This window comes from Chelonoidis abingdonii, chromosome 9, assembly GCF_003597395.2.
Source record: "Chelonoidis abingdonii isolate Lonesome George chromosome 9, CheloAbing_2.0, whole genome shotgun sequence".
NCBI lineage: Eukaryota > Metazoa > Chordata > Testudines > Testudinidae > Chelonoidis > Chelonoidis abingdonii.
Window position 1 is genome coordinate 38,253,159 of NC_133777.1, and position 26,307 is coordinate 38,279,465.

Genomic DNA, 26,307 nt, shown 5'->3' on the forward strand with positions numbered 1-26,307 from the left:
TAGAGAACAATCAGTGCTGTTTGTGACAGTCAGATGTTGGCACTTCTCCTATTTTTTTTTTTTTTTTTTTCAGGGGCCTATAGGCACAGATGGTCCCCAGTAGCCATTTCAAGTTTTTTGTTTTTTAGGACTGCCCTGTATGTAAACATAATGGGGTGGAGGGGGAGAAAAGCCAAGGTCTCTACATAATAACGCTGTGAACTGACCGTGTGGGATGGATCCTCTTGCTGGTGATCCCTGCTTGATGTTTCAGAGGGCAGGGAAATAACCCTAGATACTTGTTATGACTCTGGTGGGAGAGTGGAGGATGGGATTTCTTCACAACCTCTAAGATTTAAGGATCCTCTCGTTTCAGTACAAGAGGGCCAGGACCCTGTCCCTCCAGTTTCACAGGGCTCACTGAAAGTTCTGTTACCTCTGTTGCTGGAGGGAGTGCTGTGTCATGTAAAGGCCACACAAACCATAAGATTCACCTGCAACCTAGGCTACGTCTTTGCTACCCGCCGTATCGGCGGGTAGCAATCGATTGCTCGGGGATTGATATATCGCGTCTCATCTAGACGCTATATATCGATCCCCAAACACGCTTCTATCGATTCCGGAACTCCACCAACCCAAACGGAGTTGCGGAATCGACAGGGGGAGCTGTGGACATCGATCCCGTGCCGTGAGGACGGTAATTCGATCTTAGATACTTTGACTTCAGCTACGTTATTCACGTAGCTGAAGTTGCGTATCTGAGATTGATTTTCCCCCGTAGTGTAGACCAGCCCCTAGACAGCTGTTGCAGGTGCCAGCAAGTAACAGCCCGTCCTATTTTACAGTGCTGCGTGAAGCTGTTCTGTTTAATGAGGAACATTGCTGGAGCAAACAGCACAGTAGCATTTCAACAGAGAACTCATGTTATTAGCCTCAGAATGCTTGGAGTTGCACACTTCATTTACTAAATATTGAATTAAAAATAAACCCTAGTACTCTGTTCAAGTGTTTTGTTTTAGTCTGAAAAGTTTACTGAAAATGGCACCCACTTGCCAAGTACATCAGAGGTGGAAGAGAGAATTTAATTATATCCTTAGCCTTGCAGACTAACTCTGCCCTGGGGGAGTGAGCTAGAGGAGTGGTTCTCAGCCTAGGGCCCCCTGGGAGGCTGTGAGCAGGTTTCAGGGGAACTCCATGCAGGGCCAGCATTAGACTTGCTGGGGCCCAGGGCAGAAAGCTGAAGCCCCACTGCATGGGGCTGAAGCCTGGGGCCCTGAGCCCCACCACCCAGGGCTGAAGCTAAAGACCGAGCCACTTAGCTTTGTGGGCCCCTTGTGGCAGAGGACCAGGGCAGTTGTGGTACTTGCTACCCCGTTAGCGCTGGCCCTGCCTTTTACATGCAGAAAAGCAGTTGTTGCCCAGGTGAGCCAAGGAATTTTTATAGCATGTTGAGAGGGCCTCAGAAAAAAAGGTTGAGAACCCCTGAGCTAGAGTTACCGGTTTGGTTCTCCAACAAAATTCATAATTCAGCTGATGTATTCAAGGCAGGAGCCCAGCTTTAAGACTTGAGCCTCAGACTGAGTTTGCAGGGCTGGCAGCTAAGAAAAAACAGCAAAGACTTTCAAAAGTGACTGTGGGTAGTGAGATGTGTGGGGTTTTTTTGTTTTTTGTTTTTTTGGGGGCGGGGAGGGGGGGTGTCCAGCTTCTGAGATGATGGGTGATCAGCATATTCTGAAGATCCAGGCCCCATTAAAATGTCAAGTTGGGCACCCAAATTACCAGTCCCTTTTGAAAACCTTGGCTAGTACCTCTTGTTAGCTGAGCTAATTTGATCTGGAAACTGAGAATAATAAATGAGATGACACTTCAGATTCAAACTGTAGGTAAGTGAAATTTACAAGAATGGCTGCGAAATGCTGTTTGCTCTTGGTGACTCTCATTGAATCTTCACTTTCCCTGGCAGGTATTTGATGAACTGGACAAAATTGGTGCATTGTTAACGGAAGAAGCCCAGGATGGAGGCCTGCCAGTACATGATGGAAAAGGAGACCTGCGCAAGTGCCCATACTATGCCACGAAACTAGGTAGTTTTTTATTTTATTACAATACATTAATCTGGATCTCTGGGGTAATACAGCTAACAGTGCTTTCTGCCCTTCCCTGCAGGCAAGGGGGACCCTGGCTGCCCCTATCACATTGGCATGGCCATGCTGAAGCAGCCCACCATGCAGTTTGTCCTTGCAGCTTGCATTGCCTTGGCTGCAGGCATTGCAACCTGGTATGTGATGGATGGACACTAGATGGTGTTATCTCACGGTGACTCAAGATGAACACACCCTTTTTGGGACTGCTCTGTTGGTGGAGGTTTTTAAATGCAAGAGTTAAGTAAACAATAAACCGGAATCTGCAGTGAATACCTAGGACTATTTGCATACAAATAACCCAGATACTGCATGGTACCACACCTAGTAATCTATACAATTACCCAGAAGGGTTCTGAGTTAGTAACTTAATGCAGGAATTGTAGTCTAGCTCCACAACTGCCACTTGGAGCCAAAACCTATAGTGACCTGGTGCGGGTCTTAAATCAGGGAATGGCTTTAGCCAGCTATTGTCAAATGATCAGCTGTTCGTATCCCTGACCAGGCTGGGGTTTTCTCCCCAGCTGTCTGATGGCGTGTTCTTTTCCCCTTCCAACATAGTATTGTTCCTCACGTGCTGATCAAGCACTTTGCTCTGTCCATGTCACAAGCTTTCAGAGCTGATTCAAATCAGGAAGTGCACTTTGTCCTGGAGAAGGTGGTGGGGTATTCAAACTGCTCCGAAACAGCTCTTACCTCTGATGCTGTGGCACAGCATCAGTTGCCCCAAAGGCTGAATAAATTGCTGCTCTTGTTGCAAGGGCTATAGGCTCAAAACCAGTTTTATAAATTAGGGCCTTTTTGCCCTGGCATGTAGCAGTTGCTGAGCAAATAGTTTCCCATGGGCTGGGGGAGCAAGTCCTTGTATATGTTAAAGTTAACGGTTTACTTTTTCATGTAACTTATATTGTGATAGAGCCTTTGACTCAATAAAGTTTATACTCTGAAGTCCTCATAAGGGAGTCTTTCTTCATGGAGAGAGGAGTCTAGCCCCTGAGAACTTCATTGCAACTGGCCTTTACAGTCAGTTCCTCTTTGCAAGGCTGGATGCAAGGTCGCACAGGCAGGATGTATTCACAGCATGGAATTCATTTAGAAGGCTCAGTTTGGGACTGATAACCACTATGTGCAGTGTTGTGAAACCTCGACTTTCTACTCAACTCCTTTCAACTGGATCGCCAACCAGCATGTTCTTCTGGGCACTCTCGCCAGCCTAGCTTTGATTTTTGCCTCCAAAACTATTCTCTGTCTGATGGTATTTAAAGTGACTGGAAGAGCTGGACTTGCTGACCTACATCAGAGCTGTATGTAAAACTCCAACATTCTTTCCTACCTGAGATCCTCAAATATATTTGGAATCATCAGGACAAGTCTAGATGTATTTTATTTTCTAAACCCACTTAGTTTTGCTCCCAGAGATCATACTATCATATCTACACTGAAGTTTCTCTCCAGCTAAAAAGCAGAGCTCATTTAACAGTTACTAAAAAACACAAATTGTATGTATGTATCCACATGACAAGAATACAGTACTGCAGACTCAGGGTGTGTCTACATTGCAGTCAAAAACCCACAGCTGGCCCATGTCACTTGACTCAGGCTCACAGGGCCTGGGCTAAAGGGCTGTCCAATTAGTGTAGATGTTCATCTAGTGAACTAGATGTCCACAATTAGTGTAGAGTTTGCCTTCTGCTCCTTGTGCCCAACAGGCATCTGGTCGTTAAAAGTGAGGGCCGCTTTCATCACAAAGGAACAAATCTTCCCCCTAAATTGAAGTGTAGATGGTCCTGGAGGAGCCCTGTCCAGGGGCTGGGTACAGTTTTGGAGGGATCTTCCAACACATGAATTGTAACTGGTTAACTAAACAAACCAAGCTTCCTCATGCTGCACAGGATGCAGATGAATATAGATTTTTTTCCCCCCCCTTAGTAGCTTTCATAGGCAATTTTTCTGTCTTTGTTCAGCTGAGATTGCTTGATGTATTATCCTCCAAAGCCATGGAGCATAGCTGGATCAGTCCTAGACCTTCACAGCAGGGGGTTGTACTATCAAACACACCATAGTAAAGGCTATGCTATTGTACCTTTACACCAAGCCCACGCCATTCGAGGACTGGTGTCCAAGTGCAGCCAGGTCAGTGCTGTAAGGCAGAGCTCTCCCCACCCCCCTGAGGGGAACACACTTGAGTCTAGGGCGAGGGGAGCAGAGGTCTCCCCTGCTGACAAAGCACTATTCATCAGTATCAGCATAAAGATTTCCCCCTAGTGTGTGGAGTGGGGAGCACAGGGGCTGTAAGATGCTAGGCTGTGGGCAAAGCAACTACCCCCTGTGGAGTGGACTAGACCTAGAACCTGTGTGAAATTGTGGATTTCTTCTGCCCAGGCTAACAAATCTTGCTGTCTACAGGGACAAAGCGACTGTAGTGCTGACAAGGTGGGTTAATGCTTACTGCCTTTGCTGTAAGCTGCTGGCCTGAATTTTAGAATCCAGCCAGCTTAGGTGGCTGCATAGCCCAGTCAAATCTGTGTGGAAACTACCTCTTCCCTTTATAAGGGCTGCACTCTCATTTGTGCTGGGAGTGCTGATGATGGCTGGATTCCAGGAGGGGAGCTGGCTTTTACACTTCAGGCTCATCAGCCCCTTTAAAACAAGGCAGAGCTGTGGTGGTAACCTGTAGCTGCATGTAGCCATACCTCTGCAGGAGGACAACACTGTCACAGTACCAGGTTTACAATGGCTCCATGCTCAGAAGCGGCCCCAGCCTGCTCTGCTTGCATTATGCCCCAAGATCCCACTGACTCCCCTTGCCTACCACTTGCTGTTCTTGGCCTGCCTGCCAGAGGGCCCTATCCCGTGTTCCTCTCAGCCCCCTGACTGGACCCCAGTGCACCTCTAACTGGGGGCAGTCTCTGCTCCCCCCCCACCTGTAGGGCCCCACCTGTCTCTCCAGAGCTGAGCTGCCTGGGACGGGTGCAGAAGCCTGGCCAGTCTCAGCCAGGGGTGGGGGTGGGGGGAAACAGGATGGAGGGCTTGGCTGGGCCCTTCTGTGCAAGTGCATCTTGAGGGACCACTCGGGCAGGTCCTGGCCCTAGCTGTGCTGCTGGATCAGTGCAGAAGCCAGAGTCATCTCCTTGCAAGGCTGGTGAGTGCAGTTGGGAGTCAGGGCTAGGGGAAAGGGAGTTGGGGGCAGGGGGTGGTGGTGCGGGGCTGTGAAGATCTGTGTGTGTTGGTGCACTAGGGAGTGGGGGTTCTGTGGGTGGGGCTATGGGCAGGCGTGGTGGTGGGCAGAGTGCTGTTGGTGGGTCGGTGTGTGTGCGCGTGCGCACGCACGCTGGGAATAGTGGCTCCAGGGGGCCTCAGGGCCTAGGGTGTTGGGCAGGGGAGGCTGTGTGGTGTGGCATAGGCCTGCCCCCCAAGAGGAAGGGGCATGTTGGGAGCATAGGGCCAGGCAGGCCCCTGTGCATCTGCAACTGTCAGTTTGTAAATAGTGCCCTTGCACTGGGCAAAGCAGGGCTGCCCCTGCCATGCCCCACTGCTTCCACCTGGCCCCTCACTCCAGAGACTAGCCTCCCCACTCCAGAGACTAGCCTCCCCACTCCATGGAGGCTTATAACTATGTTTGGCATCAGGCCCACAAATGGTTAATCCAGCCCTGACAACATACCCCAATTTAAGCACCAGAATCTATTTGTTGCAAATGCCATGTGAGCTGCAGCAGTCCTGGATCTAAGCCTAAGCCCAAGCCCTTATCATTCCTTTGGCAGCTGTGCTCCCTGGTGCTTAACTGCTTGTTTCTCCCCTCCAACAGCCGTAGACCCCTGAGGGGAGGGCTAGCTCAGTGGTCTGAGCATTGATCTGTGAAACCCAGGGTTGTAAGTTCAATCCTTGAGTGGGCCATTTGGGGTTAGACTAGATGATCTCCTGAGGTCCCTTTCAATCCTAATAATCTATGATTCTATGATCCTCAAGGTCCAGCCCTGTGCAGTCACTGTTGAGACAACAGTGGCTGCTTGCATTTTTTGTGTAGACACTCTCCTAGTGCCCATTGCTGCTGGCAGAAGATTGAGGGGGCTGGCTATATTACCATTCACCAAGTGCAGTTTGTGCAAAATGGGGACTCTACTCACAGGAGGAAACCTCCTTTGCATAGGCCACTGCAGCTTAGAGGAGGGGATGGTTGGGACTAGCAACCCAAGTTTCCTCTCCTTCTTTGAACACCTGTGAAGTAGTTTTCCCCTCCCCCTCCCTTCTGGAATGCTTGTGTGATGAATGGGCTGCTTGAACAGCTGGAAGATCAGAAGAGCTTCCCCATAGACAAGGTGTCTGGGACTCTAATTAGGCAGCACTCTTACACCTCATGCATGGACACTGTCCAAGATGGAGTGTGACCAACCAGATGCAGCCACATTATCTCTAGCTGCATATAAGGCCCTGGAGGTTTTTCTCCTTCCTCTGCAGCGTGGGGCATGGGTCACTTGCTGGTGGATCCTCTGCATCTTGAGGTCTTCAAACCACAATTTGAAGACTTCTAACTTATGTCTGAGTTATTGGAGTTTGTTATAGAAGTGGATGGGTAGGATTCTGGGGCCTGCTTTGTGCAGGAGGTCAGACTAAATGATCATATTGGTCCCTTCTGACTTTAAAGTCTATGTGCTCAGCAGTGCACTCACAAGCATGTACCTCCCCGGAAGGCCTTTTGTCCAGACTGCCTGGCAAGTGGTTTGCTGTGTTGTATTCCATCATGCCTTGGAAGACTTACCTTCATCGCACCATCCATCACTGCCTGTGAGACACCTTAAAGAATCCTGACCTCTCCCCTGCTGTCCCTGTCCTGGGAGCATGAGTATATGAGTGTGACACCTCCTCCTTCCCCCCACTCCAGCCCTTTCAGCCTAGCTGTCAGTGTAAGAAACATGCTGCTTTCCACTAAACTCTAGTACAGGGGTCTGCAGCCTTTCAGAAGTGGTGTGCCAAGTCTTCATTTAGTCACTCTAATTTAAGGTTTCATGTGCCAGTCATACATTTTAATGTTTTTTAGAAGGTCTCTCTCTATGTCTATATACTATATAACTAAGCTAGTGTTGTATTGTAAAATAAACAAGGTTTTCAAAATGTTTAAGAAGCTTCATTTAAAATTAAATTAAAATGTTGATCTTACGCCACTGGCCCACTCAGCCCGCTGCTGGTCTGGGGTTCTGTTCACCTAGGCCAGCACTGGGCTGAGTAGGACCTGCGGCCAGGACCTCAGCTGGGAAGGGTTTGGCAACCAGAACCCCAGACCGGCAGCGGGCTGTGCGGGGCCAGTAGCCAGGACCCCAGACCAACAACAGCTCAGCTCACTGCCGCTCAGGGGTTCCAGCTGCCAGCTCCTGCCAGCTGGCATCCCAGCTGCCGGACCCACTCAGCCTGCTGCCAGTCTAGGGTCCCGACCCTGCCCACATACAGTGGGTACCTACCTTCTCTCTGGTTCTGGCCCATTCTCTTCCTCTCTCTGCACTGAGCTGAGGGTGGAAGTGGACCGAGCACAGGGCTGGGGATGAAGGGTCTGGCCAGGAGCTAGAATGAGGGAGGGGGCTCAGGGTTGGGCCAGGAGGTTTGGGTGTGGGGGCACTTACCTGGGCAGCTCCCATTTGGTGTGAGGGGTGCAGGTGGGAATGTGAGTGGGGGTGCAGGAGCTCCCTTTTGGTGCTCAGGGTGGGGGTGGGGATGTGCAGGGTGCAAGAGTCAGGGCAGAGGGCTGGGGGCATGTGAGGGGGTACAGGTGTCTGGAGGGGGGCTGGGGTCATGGGAGGTGAAGGAGTCAAGGGCTGGGTGGTACAGGGCTCAGGGCTATGGGTGGGGGTGGGGTCAAGGCAGAGGCCTGGGTGATTGCCCCCCTCAGAACCCCCAATCCCCCCGCTCCTTGTCCCCAACTACCCCCTTCTGGGACCCCACCCCCTAGCTAAGCCTCCCTGCCCCTTGTCCCCTGACTGCCCCCCTAGGACCCTACCCCCTATCTGTTCCCTGACTGCCCCAACCCTTATCCACACCCAGACAGACCCCCCTGGACTCCCATGCCTATCTAACTGCTCCCTGCCCCCTGACAGGACCCTCAGAACTCTGGACCCATACAACGCCCCCTGCTCCCTGCCTGACCCAACCCTTCTCCACACCCCTGCCTTCTGACAGCCCCCTCGGAACTCCTGACTCATCCAACCCCCCAAGGTCCTTGTCCCTGACCACCCCCTCCAGAGACCCTCCCACCCTAACTGACCCCCAGGACCCTCCTTGCTCCCTATCCCCTGACTGCCCTGACCCCTATCCTTTAGCAGAAGGGGTGCTGGTTCAGGTCATGCTGCCAGGGCCACTGCTCTTCCACTAACATGCAGCATTTAACCTCTGTCTCAGGGGAAGTTACAGCCTTCAAAGACAGCCATCATTGAGCTACAGCATTTTCCACACCATCATACAGCCATGACGTATTGCCCAGCCTGTGCCTGACACCATGCTGGCCCATGTCAGAGACTGGAATATTTCCCAGTGAAAGAACTGCTCTCTTTGTTAGGCACACGTCATTCAAGCCCCACTGTAAGTCAGATCATTAGATTAAATGAGTAATATATTGAATCAGTTCCCAGCTGCTGGGATTTAGTCCAGTCTGTGCAGGATTGGGCTCAGCAGAGCACAGGCAATCTCCTTGTTCAAGAAGAGTTTCAGAGGTCAGGTCTATGAATTTGGGCACACAGGACTCACTACAGAACTAACACTAGCTATGTAGAGATCTGTGCTCAGTCTGGCACTTCAACTCTGAAGTTTAGGGACTGGGGTGGGTTCCATGCCCCTGCTACTTACTTCTCAGACATGGAGAAGTGGGTAATACACAGTCATTTTTATTAGATTCCCTTTGCAGTCCAGCATGCAGATGATCCGCACCAGAAAATTCATTGCTGCCAGAGTTTCCACATATATACTTACCCACTTATGTTATTCTTGACAAGGTCTTCAGTGCATCTCAATCCCAGGTGCTGAATTTTTTTTTTTATTCTTGCTAATCTCCAATAGCAGTGCTGTAGCTCATCTGTTCTCCACATATTAAATTTCACTTCCCTCATTTATTAGTGATTTTACTTTTCCCTTAGGTAGGATTTTATTTGCCCCTTCCACTTTAGGAGGGTGGAGGGACTAGAGTTAACTCTCCTATGCATCAGTCAGTATTTGTCAATTCCTCCCTCCAACCAATATGCAACTTTCTCTGACATTTCAATTACTGGTTGCCCCTGTGTCAATTAAGAAAGACTGATACTTCATAATGATTTGCTGTCAGAATGTGTAACCAATCTGTATTTCCATATTCATTTGAGTGAGTTAGTGAGAGGTTTTCAAAATGATCCCTGATAATGATCACTGGAACTGATCATTGATCTTACCCATCAAAACTCATATAGAAAAATCTCCCCTTCCCAGCCTGCTCGCATGGGCTCTATTCTCACCAGGAAAGTCTCCTACCCTCTTCCCCCTCCCCAGAGTTCTGGTGAAAGCCCCTTGCCTTCTAATGAAGTCACTTTGACCTTTTCATGTTTTTATCGGTTTTAACTTTTACTCACACTTCCATGTGGGAAAGGGTCCAATTTGCACATACAATTTGTGTGCCACATTACAACAATTATTGATGCCCTAAAGGGAAGTCTTTCTTTTAGCCTCAGACAGCACTGCAAGCTTCCCCAGTGCCAGTGTACCCCAGGCATGACCTGGCAAGGCAAGGCAGGAATTTTCAGTCCTTGGTCTCCAACCAAGAAACTGCTGGCTTTGACCATGGAAATCTGTCTGCCAAGGCCTGGGCTGAAACCCACTGAACAGCCATCAGGTCAGTGCTGCCCTGGCCTGGAAAGACTGTCACTACCATTCCCTTGAGTCAGCCAAATCTCAGAGGGCTTAAAGAAGAGCAGCACAGTGAGATCAGGGTCTGTCTTTTATTTATATACAAACATTACGTAAAAGCGCCAACAGTTTGCTTTTCTAAGCACAGAATAATTCACTCCTGACATCAAAGCTGGCACCTGAACCACAAGTCAGAACTCAACCCCGAAGGAGTTCATTTTAAGACTTCCAGTTGGTTTAAAATGTTGTACTTCGTATATTCGAGTAAAATACCCTTGCACTCCCCTTAAACTGGAGCAGTTTAAAATCAGGGCCTCGGTTTGGGCTGTGTTTCTCTAACCAATCAGCTTAAAGAACAAAATCAACCATTTCACATTCATGACCCGGAGGGCAAGAGCCCCCGCGTGCATACATCTGACCCAGTTTAATGAGGGGGGTGACAGACAACCAGAGAAAGAGCAGATGTTCACTGTGTTTTGATGGCATGCGCTCAAGACACACAAACCAGAAAGGATTACATCAGCTGAAATAAACTGAAGTACAGAGCCACTGAAAAATGGAGATTCAGCAAAGTCTCCCTGAATAGCCTTGGGCTCAGCATCTCAACAACATCAGCTAGTTTTAACCCTCAAAATCTACATTTCCTCTTCCTAGTATAAAAAAGGAACCAGAACAGAACCGCGTGCATAGAATAATTCAGACCATACCCATTAGTGATGGAGTGATGGACCTCTGGGCAGTGACTCTTCGTTTTCATGCAAAAACTGATTGGACTTGAAGGGTAGAGGATTCACATTTCCGGTAAGTTAGTTACAACCTGGTGGCCATTTAATAATAATATAGTTAAATTAAGTTAAAAACAAGCCCCCCTACAGTGCTGCGCTGAGTTATCTACACACTTGGACGCACTGCCATTAGTGGGGAGTAATGAAATGTCAGGCCCTAGGTAGCAGTGAAAAAAGTGCACTGAGGGAGATTCATCAGTTTTTCTATCCCCCAAACATAGACATTAAACAAACGTGAACAGAACAAAATAAGAACAAGGCATACGATGCAAACCTACATGTCTAGGGAGAGAGCAGCACAGCCAGAAATGGCTAGAGCCATACACCTTACCTTTCACTGCACTGTGTGGGTTCGATAGACGGGTGTTTCATTAGGGGGATGGAGGGAGGGAGGCTGACAGCATCGGCTAGAGCTGAGGGTGGTGAAGGTGGACTGCATCCCCACCTCTTACTCCGATAGGGGAGTGCTCTTGGTGATGGATTTGGACAAGACATCCAGTGAGGTCACCAAACCCACTGCACTTGTGATTGGCCACCGATGTGAACCCAAGACGCTGGTGACAAAGGCTAATGGCTACACCACTGAGTCCCAGGTAAAAGCTTATTAGAAAGTCAAGGCAAAGGAAATGCAGATGCACACACAGTTTCTATTATCTTACGCTAGACAGCTCCAGCTCCACCTCATCCATGTGGGAGCTCGGAGCACAGAAGGCCCGAATTTCCTGAATTCCATTGAACAAATGGGAAAAAGATAAGGCCCATTTTTCCAGCTCTCAAGCTCATTGTCCACTAGATTTGGGGGTGGGGGAGGGGGAGGAGCAGGGAAAAACTGCTACTTAATGCTGAGTTCCAGAGAGAACCAACCCTCGCCCCTGCCGCAGGCTGACCTTTCACATCCCTCGGTGACACAGGCTCTGTTCCCAATGCCAGAGGTTTATGGTGGGGTTTACAGAACACAAAAGGTTAAAGTGGCTTCATGATTCCCGCAGACTCACGGCAGGAGCTACTGCTCCATTCCCCGTCCCTGGCTTTGTAATGGAAGTTTCTCAATTTCTAGTAGCTGCCAATTTCCGTACAGAACTAGGGGGTTAATGCCTGCACCCGCACTGCAAGTAAAGGCCTGTCTCTTCATCTGTGCCTCAAGGTGGCAGATGCCCTCTGTAACCCACTGCCTCTGGGCTGCTGTGTAATCACCCTGGGGCTACAGGAGCCATTACACCCATGGAAGAGCCAGACCTAGGGAGATACAGCCAGGGACTGACACTTGAGGCTCCAAGAGCCCAAAGCACTTCAAAAGAAACAGAAAACATCCTCTGGGCACCTGCAAACTAAACAGAGCTGCCGCTTCTCCATCTCCTTCAGGGCAAGGCTGAGCCGGCTGGGCACCAAAGCAGGAAACAAACGTTAGCTTTGCTCAGCTGCATGCCACAGCCAGATATAAAAAGCACAACATACAGAATTGAACAAACACTGGCCCTAAAATAAAACCTTCCCTTTCACACCACGTAGTCCAGCAACATGCACCCCCAGTCGCTAGCCTACAGACAAAGCAGGGAAACGGAATGAGTCTAGGCGTCCAAAGAAAGCGGCCAGTTAGAAGCACTGCACTTCCTGCAGACAGGTCGCCCCTTCCTGGGGATGGACGGATGCGCTTGCTTTGAATTTGTGGTTTGTAGAGAACTGCAATAGTCAACTACAGATCTGTCTGCTTTAAAGAGACAGAGGTGGTGGGCACAGGAGCACCCTACCATCCCCGTGGGAGCAGACGGGACATCTCGGCGTATTCACAGCTTCTAGAGAAATAAGTGAGCTGCCTGCATGGAATGGAAGGACAGCACCCCCATATTGCAATGGCTCAGTCTATCACTAATCGGGCAAGAGCCCGTTGGAATGGCCGCCTCCGCATGCTGCCAGCTGAAGGATGTCTGCCTGACATCACTTTAACAGTGGCTACCGACAGTGACTGATGGGGGGGGAGGGGGGGTGCAGGAAGGTGAGGTATGACAAACCACCAGAAGTGGCTCTAATGGGCAGACATAATCCGGGAAGGGAAAGTCTCTGTGCAGTCGGATGCCTCATTTGCAATCCTGGTTCTAAGCCCTCTGCAAACAGCCGTAAGGGTGAGAACAAGACGGGACAGCTGGAACGGCAAGGCAAGTGTTGCAGCTATTCAATCTCACAGCCTAGCCCAGCTACCTGTCAGAGCTCACAGCTACATACCAGCTCTTGCTGTTTCAGGTGGGCCTACGGCTGCCTCTTCAGCATGTGAGTACCATCGCTCTACTACAGCTTTCTAAGCTCTTTACAATGGAAGGGGAAATAAACAATACTACCAACGTAGGGCTAAGCAAAGGAGCATTCTGCACATGTAGATCGGTGTGGAGGAGCGGGTGACGACATTCCAGCAGGTGTGGCTCCCAGGGGTGCTGTTAGCACATGCGCTTGTATGTGTAGATGTAGGCTTTGCAGTTGGGACAAGTGTGGGTCACATCCTTGAAGTCATCTATTAAACATGGAATCAAGCAGCAGCCCAGATCACATCTGGAAAAGAGGAAGAGATAGAAGCCAAGTGAGCAGGGAGGGCACAGCAAGCACCGTAGGGCCCTCTACTCCACCCCTCACAGCCTGGCCAATTAATTATACACACGCACCCCCCAGAACAGGGACCCTGCTGCCACCCCAGACACCCAGTGAAACCTGCTCCCACTGAACCCCGGCAGCTTCCCTGGTAAGTTCTAGCATCCCTTTGGAGCCTGGTACAGACATCTTCTCCCCTCCCGCTCCCGCAGGCTGAGAAGAGCAAAGCCTTTAAGGGTCCATATTTAAAGAACACAGCAAACACCTGATTTAACATCTCTCACTGCTGGATGGAAGCTCACAATTGGGAGTACAGGGACACCCAGCAGGAAATTCCCCTTCCAGCTAAAAACCAGTCCCATCCTCATGACAGGAGCTCTCCTGACACCACAGTGAGTGCAGTAGGGTCAGCTTCCTGCTAGCACGCCGGAGCAGCAGCTGTACTAGGGAGTGGCCAGAGCCCACCAGCAACTGGCCTCAAGCCCAGCTAAGATGGAAGGCAAGGCAAAGGGCACACACAGGGACGATCAAACACACTGCAGCTCGGGGTCCCCGTGGTGCCTCACTACCTCCTGGTCCAATTTCCTCCTCCACCAGCAGCAGGCGAGAGGCCCAGTCCTGTGTGGGACTCTGTAGGGGATAAAGCCAGCTGGATGAGTAGCCAGTTAGCGGAGAGGAGAGGTCAGTGCTGCTTGGGCAAGTCCATTGCTTGCTCCGTTAGCTCTTCCCTCCCCCAATCCATCAGTGACCAGAGTGGAAGGCACCGGAGAATGGTAAAGTTCCTCCTCCTCCCGGCACATACCCAACAAAGCAGCAGAAGAAGCCGAGGAGGAAGTTCATGAGCCCTATCTCATGTGTGATCGCAGTGGTGATGGCCTGCTGGCAGTGAGGACACACTGTCTGCACGGGGCTGCCCTGGAATATTTCTCCCTGCAGCACGGTGACGGTGGTTGCAGCCCCCGACGGTACAATGACAGTTGCTGTGTGGCCACCAGGAGAGGGGTAATGTCCCGCAGCCGGATAATAGCCCATGGGAGGGTGAGGTCCTGGGGGTGGATAATAACCTGCCAGTGAAACACACACAGTGAGAGGTCTCAGCACATTAACAAGTGATCCCTATGCCGCGTTTCTGAGCAGCGGGACCGCGTTAGCACCTAGCTGCTCAGTACTCCCCAGCTGGCTGGCTGGCTCTGTGGGCTCAGCACTGACAGTCAGTACACAGATTCTGGTAATGCCTAGGGCCAGCCAGGATCGGGGCCCCACTGAGCTGGCTACTGTACAATGAGTCGTAGGCACGTCGTACCCCAGCAAGTGCAACCGAGGACGCTACAGCCCTATAATTGCTAACCCAGCGCATGGCTCTGCGCAGAGTGGGCAGTGTGGAGAGAGGAACCGCACAGAGTCAGCTGCAGATTACCACCAACGCCTCTCCGGAAAGTCAGGCTGCAAGGGCCCGGGAGCTGAGGCTCCATCCTTGGCGCTAGGAGATCCCTAGTGAACATCTCCTCTGCCCACAGCACAGAACCCAGCATCAAAGCTCTGGGAGCTCCTGAGAGTACATAGCTGCCATTGCGTTTGCCTGCCTGGTCCTGACAGTAACTGGCACCAGCTCACATGACACCAGAGCCTATTCTGCCATGCCACAGAGAGCAGCGACTGTGTATTCACTAGCAGGGCAGCTGGCATGGCGAGAAGCCCTGGCTGCTGCAGAAAGCAGGCAACAGCCCAGTCAGATTTCTGGGTTCCCCTCAGTGCACCAAGACAAGGCGTCTGGAAGGAGCACACATTCATCGGAGCTCCCGCGGAAAGCCATTCTCCACATTACCCAGCCCCTCCAGTACTCACCATGGGGCGTGTAGGGCATAGAGCCATCTGCAGAAACGGGAGCAGGGATGTAACCTGGCTGCAGGGGTGGCTCGTACGGGGGTGGCCCAAAATCTGAAGGGGGCACAGGCATCCCATGGGGCTGGACTCCAGCAGTGGAGACTCCGTCTGAAAGGAAAGGCAGAAGGCATAAAGGATTAGCTGGACTGGAAGGAGGTCGCTGGGGAGAGTGGAGGGGCGAGGCAGCAAGTGGCAAAGCAGAGCTGGGCTGAGGCATTCTAAGCCAGGCTGCAGTGGCAGCACAGAGAGTGCAACATTAAAGGAGGCCTGGCAGAGATCAACCAGGTGGAGAAGACCAACTTAATGTTGCAGTGAGGGCCACACCTACAACCCACAACCAGGCAGTGCCAATGGGAAGAATCCAGCAAAAAAAATGGAAACTCTGTGCTGTGCTGTGCTAGAGGGAATTGGGAAGTGTGTGTCTCAGCCAAGTAAGCTCTGCCAGAGAGACCCCAACATCTCCCATTGCCAACTCGGGGGCTTTAACACCCACCATGTTCAGAGAGCAACTCATCTCCAATGAACATACTTTAGCAAGGGGTGTCCCTCTCCACCTCCCAGCCAGTACTGGAAGTCCCCTGCACAGGCAAAAGGTGCTGTGCCGATCCGGTTAAACCTAGAGCAGATCCTGGAGCACTGGGATTAAAGGCCCAAACCGTGGAAGGGGCATTAGCTGGAGACCAGCTGCATTTCGCTAGGGCACTGGCCTAACAGCCCACCGCAGTTCCAGCCAACGTCTATAGCTCAGTGCCTCACTCCCTGCTCTGCGACCATCTGAGCCATGGCTGATGTGAGTTCTGTTGCAGAGCACTATGGACTCTTTGGGAGGATAGTTATGAACTACAGGCGAGTCTCATGTTACGCTGGGGTTACGTTCCGCTGTCAGCGTGCAAAGCGCAAAGTCAAAATTACATTGAGTGTAATGGCAGGAGAAATCGCCCGCACTACAGGGACAGTATTTAAATTGGTATTTTTCTCTTTTTTTGTTTTTGCCGACCGCACAAAGCTGAATTCGCACATGTTAAATGTGCGTAAGATGAGACTTGCCTGTACAGTCATTCAGTCTGGCCAGCTGGGGGAGCAGCCAGGATGAGAGGAGGATGGGCAGGCCCATTTGGGAGCTGAACTGCCCTCCCAGTACTCTCACACAACATCAGACTCGCCTGCATCTCCCCTCTGGCTGCAGCTGTGCTAGACAGGCAGGTTTCAGCCCCCGTCCTCCTTTGGGATCTCCACATCTAGCTGGACTCCAAGATGGATGTGAACTGGGGACCATGGAGTCCCAACGTATATGCATCCACTCGAGGGGTGCACAGCAGGCCTCCACCAGCATCTTGGCTCCTTTTGCTCTTGGAGCACTAGGATTTTAGACCTGCCACGCCCACCCTGCCTCAGACTAACATGCTGTGTGCTGTATTGTGTCAGCCATGCCTGCAAAGACATCCCAGTGCTGGGTGTCTCAAGGGCCTCCTTGGACCCTGGGGAGCACCTGATCCATACCCCAATACAGACAGGCACTCGCTGCTCAAACCAAACTCCAGTTATCGAGAAGCACAGCTCTCCCCCTCGCTCAACACAGAGGCAGTACCAGGGCACAGGTTGATACTCAGTGCAGTAAAGTCCCCCTCAAAGCTGATTCACATCATTGAATTAAGGAGATAAGAAATCCCTGCTAGCCGTTCCTCTGCTTTTTTGGGAGGTACAAAGAATGCTGAGCAGCCACCCTCACTCCGGCGATCCTGGGGCTGAGGGTCTTCATAAAGACTTGTGAGCACCTAATCACTAACCCTTTAAGGTAAAGGTCTCCTAGCATGCTGGAATTAATGCCTTCCTACCAGACAAGAGGTGCAGGCAAATGCACAGCCAGATGGGTTTGAGACAGGAGTCTGAGGAAGCACATCTTGGTACTTTTTCAGCAGAGCAATGGGACCAGCTTGGGACCCATCAAACCCCAAGTAGCCAGGAGAGCAGTGAGGAGGCAGTATGGGAGAGAAATACAGAACTGGAACAATTCTCTGGCTGCTTCAGCTCATGAGGGGTTCTGTGGCTATGGAAGCCTTCTACAAACCCCAAGGAACTGTGCTGCATGCTCATCAATTATAAGCACCATGCAGCAGTGGCAGGACTTTGGGCAGGGCCTCGGTGTGAGGGGAGAAAAAGGGAGCATCCAGGCAGCTAGTACTGGATGGAATGGGAGCAGTGGTACTGTGAGAAGCAGGAGGGGAGAAGGCCCAGTGGGAGAGGTCAGGGACTTTGTTTCAGCCATCCTGGGTCTAAGGTGGCAGTGAGCCATTGAAGATGGGACACTGGAGAGACAGAGAAACAAGACTGGACTGGAGATGAGAAGCAGATTTCTGAGGGGGTACAGTGGAGTCACAACAGCTGGTGAGATCATCCAGGGCAGGAGTCGTCAAGGATGGATCCCTGAGACACACCAGCTGAGAGGCAGAAGGTGGGAAAGCTCCCAAAGTTTGGGTCAGAACCCACAGAAGAGCAGAGTTACTTGGAAGCCCAGAGAGACAAGGGACAGGCTGCAGGAGGGTGATCAACTGAGGCAGCAGCTGGGTCATGGAGCAGAAGCAGAGGAGAGGAAGGAAGATTTGGCCAAGGGCCCTGGTGAGAGTGGTATGCGTGGAGCCAGAGGCAGGGGCTCCTTTACAGAGAGGAGAGAACCTGCTTTGACTAAGTCTGTCACTCCTTGGGCCAGCAAGACGAGGATGAAAAATACACTGCTCAATTGGCCAACAGCTGAGTCACTGGCTGGCAGGTTCAGGAGAGAGGCAGGCTCTGCCACACTGGGCTAGAGTCTGGCCTGCACATAGAGTCACTTGGGTGGGTGACCAGACCTCTTGGCAGTCGGGAGATCCTGAGATGGTTTTATTACAGCTTCTCCAGCTGCGCACTGCATAGCTGCACCACAGACCTCTCCTTGCCTCCCTGTTAGGGAGTAAAGGGTCTGAAATCGAGGTGGAGCAACGTGCTGATTTCACTGCTGTAGCTGCTCTGCATCAACCCCAGTGTGCCCCACCCAGCAGTGTGTCTGTAAGGAGACCACCTGCCCCTGGGTTTCCCCTGCATCTGCCTTTTTCCCTCTGTCATTGGGACTGGATCACGACATAGCCAGGATGCCCCATCCTCTGCAACTTACCTGACATGGTGGGTGGGCCATTCTTCTCTTGTAGTAGTGGTGCAGAAGGTCCCCCTGGGTAGGGTGGGGGCGGGTCACTGGACATTGCTTACAGCTGGTCTGCAAGGAAAAGAATTACAGTATATACAAACTTATCACCCTTGGACATACAGAGGCATCCACCCCCACACACCCATAGTGCAGCTCAATGCAGGCAGACAGGGACAGCTTTAGGGTTACTGACAGGAACCAGATTTTTCCAGAAGTGTCATTTTGGTGGGATCCTAATCCAGCTCATCGATGGACACTCGCGGCAACCCTAACACCCTGGGCTATGATCTTGTCCTCATATCTCCTAAGCTAAGCAGCTTGAGCTGGGGCCAGAACTCACGGGAAACCTATGGTGCTGCAGATAGCACGGCTGCAGAGTCAGTGACCTTCAGCTCCTGGAGCAGCTGTAGGTCACTGATGCAATTCCTGCATATATTTCCTAAATGCTTTGGGATTATTCAGGATGGAAGCTGCTCTACAAAAAGAGATCAGCATCATCACTGTAGGATCAGAGACAGAGGATGCACGTCTGAAACAAACATAGGCCCCGAACTCTGGATCCACACTTCATTCGGGTTAGAATCAAAGCTTTGTCTTATGTTAAAAACAGCAACATCTAGGGGGCAAGAGCAGGAAGAAAAGGCCCATAAATCACTGAAGGAAATTAAATATTTGTTCCTAGAAGTGCCTCATCCACTTCTAAGAGAGGCCTAGGAAAAGGATCATCTTTAGTTTCCAAATAGTTTTACCTTTCTTCCCCCTAAAGCAGGGCAAATCAGATGCCCTGATTCAGTCAAGAAAATGACAAAATTCTTGTCTAAATTCTGTAGTCTGAAAATCATGTTAATCTGATGAAGCTGTGTGAGGGGAAACACACACACACTTTATCAAATGAGCAAAATGATTTCCCCACCCCCAGAGGTGGATTTACAATAAAAAAGGGTGCCCTGGCACGGGGCCCCCCCCAACAACAAGGGGCCCCAGGGCCGGGCAGCTAAAACGGCAGAAGCTTGGTCCTGGTTCTCCTGCTGCAGGCTCCGCACCCACCGGCATCCAAGCTCCCTACTCCTTTTTCCTCCCAGCACTTCCCCCACCACCAAACAGCTGTTTGCCAGTGCTCAGGTCACTCCAGGAGGGAGGGGGAGGAGCAGGGCTGCAGCGCGCTCAGGGGAGGAGGCAGAGAAGAGGCCGGGGCAGGGCCTTGGGGAACAGGGTGGAATCGGGAGGGCGGAGCAAAGGCAGGCCCCCTGCACTCCCCCTACACATACCCCCTTCTCAGCCCCGTGTCATGAGCAGCTCAGGGCAGGGGGTTGGGGTAGAGGAGGGAGCACCCCTACAACTCCAGCCCACACCCCCAGCCCTGACCTCTGCATCCCCCTCACACATACCCTGCCCCGTACCCTCCCTGACTCCTGCATCCCCAACACATACCCTGCCCCTCCCACCCCATGCCCTGACTCCTGCAGCCCCTCACATTCCCACCTTCACTCCTTGCACCAAATGGGAGCTGCCTCAGATAAGCACTCCCACACCCCAATCTCCTGCCCCAGCCCTGAGCCCCCTCCTGCACCCTAAGTCCTGCCCAGACCCCGCACCCTAACAGTTGTTTTTTTTTTATAAAGCACTCTTATCCAAAGCGCTTTACAATAGTTAGCCAACAGTGCAAACAATATTTGGAAAGACCATTAAGTGGTCCGCCAAGACCCCCAGCGATTTTCAAGTGGTCTGCGGAAAAATAAGTTAGACTACAAAAATAATCAAGGTACCCCACTTTATTTTAATTTACTTCCTCTTACTTATAGGAGAAGGAAGAAGGAAAAAAAGAATGAAAAACGGGGGTGGGGAGGGGGAGATGAGAGAATGTTCTTTTTCTTGTCTGGGTCCCCAGGAGGGGCCCTAAAAATGAAGCTGAGCACAGGGTCCCACAACTCTAAATCTGCCACTGCCACACCCCTTTCTGGATGTGCTTCTGTATATATGTGTGGAGAGTGGCACAGCTCCTGCAAAAGAACTGTGTATCTGCACAAATCTCCATTCAGGCCAGTGGTTGTCCCCTCCCTGTGTGAATCAACAGAGAAGATGGCTGGGTGGAAGGTCAGGATCCAGAAAGTCCTGGGTGTTTTATTTGCACTTACTAGGAATGGCTTCTTTTCTGGATGTTTTAATGACTAAGAAAGCATGTTCCATTGCTGGGGGGTCTCTAGAGCCCCACTCCTCGTGGAGACAGTGCGTGTGCCAGTGGGGAACCAGGGCTCTCAGTATCAGGACATTCCGCAGCAGATTATCAACGCATCACAATTGGAGCCTACATTCTGTCTTTTCACTAGGAAGTCCAGTTCAGGTCAGGTCATGCAGTCCCAGACTGGTGTCGAGCACACTGGCAGCACTAGTCCCACTGGGAAGGCACATAGATTATAGATAGCACTTTGTTGGGGGGCAAGAGCTGGGACTTGACCTGGGGGTTAGACTGAGACTGTGGGTATGGCTACACTTACATTTGTACAGCGCTGGGAGTTACAGCTGTCTTTGTACAGTATTTCAAGACAGCTTTTCTACATGGGTGAGGAATGCACTTCATATGGGAATCCATTTGGAAACTTCTCCCCAACCAGCATCTTTCCCTTGCTGCAGTCCGGACAACAGGGTCACTGGGAATGATCGGCTGAGCACCTCACGCTGAGGTAGGGCTCCTTAGTGGGAAGGGAAAGGGGATGGGTATCAGTTTACCCGTAGGGCACTCATTTAGCACAGCTTTAGATAAGAGAGATTAAGAGGGTGGCTTATACACAAGTTTATACAGCATTTCTTGCCCCTTGAGCAATATTTCACAGTGATTGGCAAGGGGTAAGAAACACTATTTCCCCTCCAAACAGAAGCACATAGATCTTGCGTGTGCTGCAGCTTGTTTTTCAAAATAGCTCCCTATTCCCTGGTACTCCAGCGCCCAGGAACAGAGTCTTTTTTAGGGCCATTGTTAAGCATTACTGGCTACTGGGGCAAACGGCACTCAAACACAGCAATAGTAAAACAGCTCAGATTTTGCCAGCACAGAATTCACTGCATCACATCCAGTTCTAGGGCCACTTCATCCCCTTAGCCAAGTCCAGCACTGAAGGACTGGGATTCCGGACTCCCACTGCAGGAGAGGAGGGGAAGAGTGACTTGGAGATGCCCAGAACTGGGATGTAATTTTTGCTTGCTCTACCACCACCTGTCTCTGAACCACGCACCTGCTAAATAAGGAGGATGCAGACAAGGCCTTGACATGAAAAATTAAACAAGGCAAGTACCTGAGTATGGACAAATCTATACAACAAAACACTTGCCTTTCTCAAGAAACTTCAAACATGCAGCAAGTCTCCCCTGTGAAGCATTACACCCATTTCACAGAAAGCTAAATTGAGGCAGAGGGAGACTACCTTCCACCTGTTAAGACTTATAGCTCCTTTTGCCTGTTCAGTTTATTCTGCTCATATTTTTCCAATGATCTTCCCTATTTCTTTTATAACAGATCATTCAAAGCGTCACCCAGTCCAGGAGAATTTTGTAGGAAACTGCAGAAAAACCTTACCACATCATCACAATTCAATCATACATCACCATCTTGTCTTACAAACTTTAATCATCCAGGAACCTTCTCATATCTCCAGGGGAGCAAAGGAATCCATCAAGGCCAATATGTCCTCAGCTATCTCTATTTATTTACTTAAGCCAGGTCTACACTACAGACCTATATCAGAATAACTCCATCACTCAGTGATGTGAAAAATCCACACCCTGAATAACAGTTGTACTGACCTAACCCCATGTGTAGACAGCGCTACAGTGGTTCTCTCATCAGCACAGTAGCCTCTTCACTAAAGTGCTACAGTTGCACAGCTGCACCAGTACATGAAGACAAGCCCTCAGATTTATGCTCTAGGGCACCCTTGACGTAATCTCAAAATGCATCGTAAGTGCAGCACTTGGGGAAAAATCCATCAAACAATTAACAATCTTCACCAATCTCCATTTTCAAATGCCTGGGGGAAAACAGTACTTATTTCAAAGTAGTTTAATCAATTTTCAGCATCTCTCTAGAGCGTCATTCTATCAGAGTGACCTACAAAGACAGAAATTGGGTTTAAGCCCTTTTTAGCTTAATTGAAACAACAGGAATGTCAGGTCTGCTCTTCCCCATTTGTGCTTGGGATCTCCATGAGTGACTCACATACGGATTGAGAGCTCTCTCAGCACTGAATTGAAGAGGTATTAAATCCTCTAAGAGAGCTGTTTTGCCTCAGTGTTTGAGTTAAATAAGTGATAAACAAAAGCGTTACATTTGAAACACTGATCTTTTCACTAAAAGTCACTCCCCTCTCAATTGTTCAGGTAACACTTACTTGGTACATGTAATCCCAATTATCCTAATAGTTCACGACTCATCCAGATAGTCTTCCAGGGCAGACAAGACCTAAATGTCTTATGTGAAAACCCAGGGAGGAGGGGAAAGCCCAGGAGGTCTTCTTTATAAATCAAAGCAGTGAGAGAGCACAAACCTCACATTTTGTGTTTTGCCAGTCACCTTAAAGGCTCTACAGATTTTGGCAGGGTAGGGCAAGAATTAAATACAGTAGATCTCTTAAATCCTAACTCTCAATCCAGAGATTATCCTGGCCACAAGCCTCTCTCCTGTTTCTAGGGCTAATATACTTTTCTTCAGGGTGTGTGTGACAAACTTCTGCTAATTGGAAATAGGGAATAAGGCCACTTAAGTAATAACCCATCTTTTAAATACTCAGAGGGACTGACCCTTCAAGGAACCATTAAAACACCAACTGCCCACTCCTCTCTGCCTGTGGCTGCTAAATTGCCATTTTCTCCAAATTGCAACGAGTCAGGATGCTGCACTACAACATATAAGTCACTTTCATTCAGGATGTTAGGAGGGGAAAGAATGTGGTATCTCAGATGTGCCAAAAGCAACACCTCTGGCCCAGTGAAGAGCAGTGCTGACTGATTCATTCCCAAAAGGAATGTGTCCAGTCCCCCTGGGCTGGGCAGGCAGTGGCGATACCAATCAGTCGAAGGGCTCATCACCTATATACAAAGTTTCACTGATTTAACTCAAGGTGCTATTTTAAACTCATGCAGTTAAAGGACTGCAAAAGGTATGTGGAGACTATCAGTTTAAACTAGGCTTATTTCTGTTTAGCTTAAGTCTATTCTTAACTGATGGAAACTAAACTGAAATAAGCCCCCTTTTAAGCCAAATAAGAGTGTCAATAAACTAGAGCAAATGTGTTTAGACAAAGCCTAAGGTGCTATAGGATCGAGAAAATGAGGTAGGACAGAGAGGATCTTCAGGGAACAGAGAAAAGGGACATACTAAACCAGGGCTCAGCAGTCATTCAGAATTGTTGTGCTGAGTCTTCATTTATTCACTCTAATTTAAGGTTTCGCGTGCCAGTAATATATTTTAACGTTTTTAAGAAGGTCTCTTTCTATAAGTCTATAATATATAACTAAACTATTGTTGTATGTAAGTAAATAAGGTTTTAAAAATGTTTAAGAAGCTTAATTTAAAATTAAATTAAAATGCAGAGCCCCCCGGACCGGTGGCCAGGACCTGGGAAGTGTGAGTGCCGCTGAAAATCAGCTCTTGTGCCGCCTTCGGTTGCCTACCCCTGTACTAAACTATAGTCCCACAGGATCCGCCCATTCTAATAGACCAGGAGTCACCAAACTGTAGCTCGCAAGCCACAGGCGGCTCTTTTACCATTAAAGTTCGGCTTGCAGAGTCCCCCCATGGACCCCATTCTCCATTTACCAGACTGGAGGTAGGGGGAGCTCAGCACCTCTGCCTTACAGCAGGGTGGTGCAGTAGAGGCTTCTGCCCAGCGGGGAGGTGGGTCTTGGGGCTTCAGCCCTACAGGACACACCTGCCAGGACTCCGGGCTTCAGCAGGAGCGGGGCTGAAGCTCCAACCGCCAGCTCCCGGCATGTGCGTCCTGGCTCTCAAACATCTGAAGACTGTTGTATGTGGCTTGGAGGGCCAGTAACTTTGACCACCCTTGTAATAGACAATGCGATTAAAGCGTTAGTTTCAAAGATTACGATGGCCCCAAGGGAGTGCTACGGTTTTCTGGGGGGTGGGTTTACACTTCGTTTGAAGAATTTTATCCACATGGCTCCCTTTCAACAACTGAACCCCACTGATGGGTGCACCAAGGTGTCATGGGAAATAACCCCCTCCAAGGATCGGTTTGGCAAAAACATGGTGGGCAGCAAGATAGCTCTCCCAAAATAATCAGAAGTGAAACAGATAATAAGGCTGGCAACTAAAATGTCATCATTAGGCTTCTGAATCACCAGCCTCTTAAGAGGAACGGAGGCAGTTCACACCTTGCCAAGCTATGGTTCAGGTTGTGATTTTGCAGACTCAGCAAGACAGCTGCACAACAGGTCAGGGTCAGAATGTTTTCTTTGCTACAAAAAGGGCTAAAAACTGAATTAGTTTGTAAATGAAAGTTTAAATTCTGTATACACTAATGAGGCCATCAGAAGTACTCATCCCTCTTCCCATTGTAAGGATATGCCCATAAAGAGAGACGTGTAAAGGGCAAGAAACATCTGTGCATGCCTTCTTGTTCATTTATACATCATGAAGCAGTAAAAAAGCCACAAACAATTTCCACATTCTTTGCAAGTCACTTTTAAGTAGCACCACACTGTTCAGTATGCCAGCCTTCAATACAGATCAGGAGCTAAACTCCCTTCTGGGGATCATTCAGCTGGAAGGCTACAGTGGACATCCAAAGGAAACAAAATATGGGTTTGTGCCCCTTTTTGCTCCTGATGTGTTTGAGAAACAAAACTCAGGCCCTTCATGTTAGTTTTTGTTTGTTAAGCAGGGAGCATTCTGCTTGATTTTTCATTAGAAAAATCGTCTCGGCTAATGTGGCAAAACTAGGATTACACATCAGTATCACAAGCACCAAAGAAACAAAATGCAAGCCACTGAGACAGAGAATCTGAATTAAAATCACTTCCAAAATATTGTTTGGTTTAAAATTCATTTAATTCAAACACCTGAGAAATCCACAGAATTAAAATTCTGTTACAGATTTAGCATCGCAGACCCTTCAATTAAGGATGGAGAATGCTTCCAATGTACATCTCTGGGCCCTACAAGATCTCCAGCACAGCAGAGAGCAAAAGGCTCAAGATTCCGTATACTGCTAAAAAAAGCAGAATCCTCCCATGCTTCCCCCTGCAAAAAAGAGGGCACAGACCCAATTTTGAGTTTCTTTTACAGGTCTCTTCAGAAATATGTAGTTTGTAAAGCTCTTTGGAATCCTTCAAGATCAAAGGCACTCGAGACATTAAATATATTTTACAAAGCATAAAACTAAAGCCTGTTCTGCAATCTGGGGAACATGCTGGGAAGCGAGGAAAAGAATAAATGACATCTGAACCTGACACCACACTTGGTCACGTCACACTCTCCCTTTATCTGCCCAGATAAATGGCCAGATAAATGAACACTTGTTGTTACCAGATACTGGGCAAGACAACAAACGGGCATGACTACAGTTTGCATGGAGCAGTGGAAACAGTTAGAAATCCAGTAAGATCTAATGAAAGGTCAGTTATATTTTTGAGCTACTCTATTGTATTTTCCTGGGCACAGGCTGTGTGTATTTAGCATTATCCTCCAGGACCAGAACCCCACCATGCTGAAAGAGGCAGCTCTACACTGGCATCCTCTTCCCAAAACAGCTTGAAAAATAATTTACCACTCACACCCTGCTGCCAGCTTTCAGCTGTAGAAATATTGCTGCTTCCAGGGTGGCAAGCTTCTTTGGTGCAGGGCTGGAGAGATCCACTGGCAGAGCAGAACAAAAGCAGTACTTACACACACATA

General features: G+C 49.6%; 2 protein-coding genes across 3 annotated transcripts in view; one reads left to right on the plus strand and one right to left on the minus strand.

The window, feature by feature from the left end:
* HMOX2 (heme oxygenase 2) overlaps nucleotides 1-3,068 on the plus strand; it is a 29,326-nt gene extending 26,258 nt beyond the window's left edge. Inside the window, exons 5-6 of the mRNA XM_032781625.2 lie at nucleotides 1,943-2,063; nucleotides 2,146-3,068. Coding sequence (XP_032637516.1) covers nucleotides 1,943-2,063; nucleotides 2,146-2,279 — 255 coding nt within the window. The 3' untranslated portion in view covers nucleotides 2,280-3,068. The remainder of the gene's footprint in view (nucleotides 1-1,942; nucleotides 2,064-2,145) is intronic.
* Nucleotides 3,069-10,055: 6,987 nt separating this feature from the next.
* CDIP1 (cell death inducing p53 target 1) overlaps nucleotides 10,056-26,307 on the minus strand; it is a 33,835-nt gene continuing 17,583 nt past the window's right edge. For both annotated transcript variants that reach the window (XM_032781624.2, XM_075069386.1), the window contains exons 2-5: nucleotides 18,372-18,470; nucleotides 15,185-15,331; nucleotides 14,142-14,403; nucleotides 10,056-13,303 (exon numbers count right to left, since the gene is read on the minus strand). In XM_032781624.2, coding sequence (XP_032637515.1) covers nucleotides 13,192-13,303; nucleotides 14,142-14,403; nucleotides 15,185-15,331; nucleotides 18,372-18,456 — 606 coding nt within the window. In that variant the 5' untranslated portion in view covers nucleotides 18,457-18,470 and the 3' untranslated portion in view covers nucleotides 10,056-13,191. The remainder of the gene's footprint in view (nucleotides 13,304-14,141; nucleotides 14,404-15,184; nucleotides 15,332-18,371; nucleotides 18,471-26,307) is intronic.